At 35.9% G+C, this 3,371-nt stretch overlaps 1 protein-coding gene across 1 annotated transcript; it reads left to right on the top strand.

Annotated features, from left to right (window-relative positions):
- The first annotated feature begins 1,779 nt into the window (after nt 1-1,779).
- On the top strand, nt 1,780-2,673 carry LOC136816308 (uncharacterized). The gene is made up of 5 exons (XM_067072636.1): nt 1,780-1,979; nt 2,083-2,105; nt 2,228-2,305; nt 2,361-2,474; nt 2,660-2,673. The coding sequence occupies exons 1-5, from the start codon at nt 1,780-1,782 to the stop codon at nt 2,671-2,673; spliced, it is 429 nt and encodes a 142-aa protein (XP_066928737.1).
- Nucleotides 2,674-3,371: the final 698 nt, after the last annotated feature.

Below are 3,371 nucleotides of genomic sequence, written 5' to 3'. Positions count from 1 at the left end.
TGTCTCATAACTTAATACACATGCTAGCAGAAGATATGGTTAAGAATGTGAGGTTACTTGTTACCATTTTTTAACCTCAGGAATTGCACCTTCCTTGTGGGAAATCTCTAACCTTTTTTAAACAAGCTTGATATTTGAAGCCTTTTTGATGACTCCCTAATAATTTTTTCCCCAATAATTCAATAAGCGTCTCTATATTTTGAGGTTAACAAAAGTCTATAAATTGTCATATTAACCTCAAATAACAAACCTTTTTCAAGTTTTTTTTTCATTTTTGGGTATAAGCCATCAATTATGAGCAACCCTCAAAATTTCAACCTTTTTAGATAAAAAATGAAGATTATATGGCCAATTATGTAAATTTTCCACTTTTTCCTCAAAAAAATTAACTTTTTCTTAGGCGACATTGATTTGAGATTGTCCTTGTACGCATATTTATAGAACGCAACGGAACTGTGTTTGAGTAGAAAAAACAAAACACTGATTTATAATTTGCTATTTCTTTATTTCGAACCTTAGCGGGATTTCCGTCAAAGGTGTCTGTTGTCGAACGAAACTTTCGTCAAGTTGTTGTACTGTTGAACATTGTCAAACATTTTATGTCGTCAAATTCGTCGAACATTTCTTGTTGTCGAACTTTGTCAAACGGAGTTTTTGCCGAATTCGTCGAACTTTGTTTAAAGTACTATTTGCCGACTTTGTCGAACTTTTCTTACAGTTGAACTTTGTCGAACGTAGCTTTTGTCGAATTTGTCGAACATTTCTTGTCGTCGAACTTTTTCGAATGGAGTTTTTTGTCGAATTTGTCGAACATTTCTCGTTGTCGAACTTTGTCGAACTTAATATGTTTTGTCAAACAATTTTAGCGACTTTTGAAAAGTTCGATAAATAAACAAATAATAGTAATAAGATAATAATTTAAATAATATTTTAATGGTCATTCTGTATATATTTTTCGTGTAAACAATATTTCGACCTGCTTGGTGCAGGTCTTCGTCAGGTCTAAACAATACAAACGGTTGAAGGCGCTACCTTGACTTTTTTGACGTCAAAAAAGTCAATGTAGTGTCTTCTCCCTAATCAACCAAGCAACCAAGCAGGTCGAAATATTGTTTACACGAAAAATATATACAGAATGACCATTAAAATATTATTTAAATTATAATCTACATTCGTATCAAAAGTATGACACTAAAGACAGTAATAAGATAAATAAATGTTTTAGTTATGGCAAGAAAGAAAAAGAGACAATTTACTGGTAATAGATTCACTAAATCTCAATCCAATTCCACCGTACATCCAATACAACGCAAGAAGATGAGAACACTCCAACTGAAACTGCTGATATACCGGAACCTGAATGCTCAAGCTCAAGAAAAATATTCAGTTAGTTCAATCAAAGTGAGACTGACACTCCAGTACCAGCTCTTTTAACATGATAATTGATTTCTCCATTTTTGAAAATATCATCCACTTTGTCACGCGCTGCAAGATCTGTAAATCCAATCGCCAATTGCTGAAAACATTGATGCATCTCGTAAAGGATTTGCTTTAAAATTGAAACTTTCATGCTCAGTTTGTACATGGACTGAGTCATTTTATAGATCAAAACCTGCTAAAGATCCAAATGAATATCCTAACGGAAGCCGGCCATTTTCTGTCAACTATCAGATGGTTATCGCGTTTCGGGAAATTGGGAGAGGGTACGAACCATTTAGAAATTTTTCACGATTATTCAATATGCACTGTGTTGCAAATCAAACCTTTCATGATAGATTAATGACTGCTTACAAATCAGTGGCTAGTGAAAGTATGGAAAAGGCAGGAAAAGAAGTGTTATCAGATGCAGAGAAAACTGAAGAAGGCAAGGGACTTTGTCATGTTTCGCTGGACGGTTCCTGGCAACGTAGGGGACACGCATCGTTGAATGGCTTGGTGACAACCATAAGTAAAGGAAAATGCATTGATGTTGAGGTTATGTCTACATTTTGAAGGGATTGTGCCATGTGGTAAATTAAAAAGGAACAGCAGAATTTGATCAATGGAAACTGACCACGTATGCGCTATAAATCATACAAAAAGCTCGAGCGCGATGGAAGGAGCAGGTGCGGTGATAATGTTTCAACAATCCATACAAAAGTTTGATTTATAACGAATACCTAGGAGATGGAGATACTTCTTCTTTTAAAGAGGTAGTAGAAGCAGAACCCTACAAAAATAAAAAAAGTCACACCAAACAAACAAGAATGCGTCGTTCACATTCAAAAGAGGCTCGGTACCAGGCTCTGCAAACAAGTAAAAGAATATTGGAAAGAGGAGAAAGTTAAAAAAAGGTTAAATGGTCACCTAAATTGTAAAACTGTCTGGTAAAGGCAAACTAACAGACACCATGATCAATTCTATGCAGAATTACTATGGAATGGCCATACGTAGAAACATCGGAAACTTGTACACAATGAAAAAAGCAATACAACGTTTAACAGTGTCGACTGCGCATACATATGAACAATTTTCCAATGTTTTGATTTTGGCAACCACGGAAAACTTCACTCTCCCCCGTAAAAAATGGTAGGTAAACATCCAGGTCTCATAAGAAAACCCAGCAGAGAAATGGTAGGTAAAGAACTCCTTTTAATCATAACTTCTTTTTTCTCTCTAGATGACTTTTTGTGAAATTTTCAGGAGAGATACATAAAATTGTCATTAATATCATGTTCAAATATCTAAGACATTCTCTTTAAAGGAAAAAAAAATGGCAATGTTTACATTTCTCTAACCTTCCACAGTACTAAAGTGAGCATTTTTACCTACCGCCTCTACGGTGGAGATGGCGAGACTGTTAAACTGTGTATTAACGCTGTAATATTCCATTGCACGGAATTTGAATCTCCTCAAATGCGCCATAAATTTTGTCCGTCTGTTCCAGATACTTGGTGTAAGTGAATATTGGACAAATTGAATTGGACAAACGATTACAAACAACATTTGGGAATTCTAAAGTGGATCCATGACGTCATTTATCCAATTTTTGTAGATTTACGCGATGACTCGCTTCTTTCAAAATGCCTGCACGGCCAAACCCAAAATCCGAACGAGGCTTTGAAGGGGGGGTTTCACAGTTGGTGGAGGAGCGGAATTGGCCCTTTTTCGTCCGGAATAGCGGAACTTGACGAAAATCTGGATGGAATTGCGGAATTTAGGTGAACTGTCGGAGACGAAAAATTAGGCTTTTTTAGTCCGGAAAAACGGAATTTAGCAAATAATAGAACTGGCAGCGAAGATGAAGGAACCAGTAGAGGAAAAGCCAAAAAAGACGATCAAATGGGACCGTGGAGTATTTACACAAAAAACTAAAAGAAAGCAAGAGTTGG

Source organism: Clytia hemisphaerica, unplaced genomic scaffold (genome assembly GCF_902728285.1).
Source record: "Clytia hemisphaerica strain Z4C2 unplaced genomic scaffold, Clytia hemisphaerica genome assembly, whole genome shotgun sequence".
Taxonomy (NCBI): domain Eukaryota; kingdom Metazoa; phylum Cnidaria; class Hydrozoa; order Leptothecata; family Clytiidae; genus Clytia; species Clytia hemisphaerica.
Note: the sequence above shows the minus strand (reverse complement) of the source record. Positions and strands in the feature narration are given on the sequence as shown.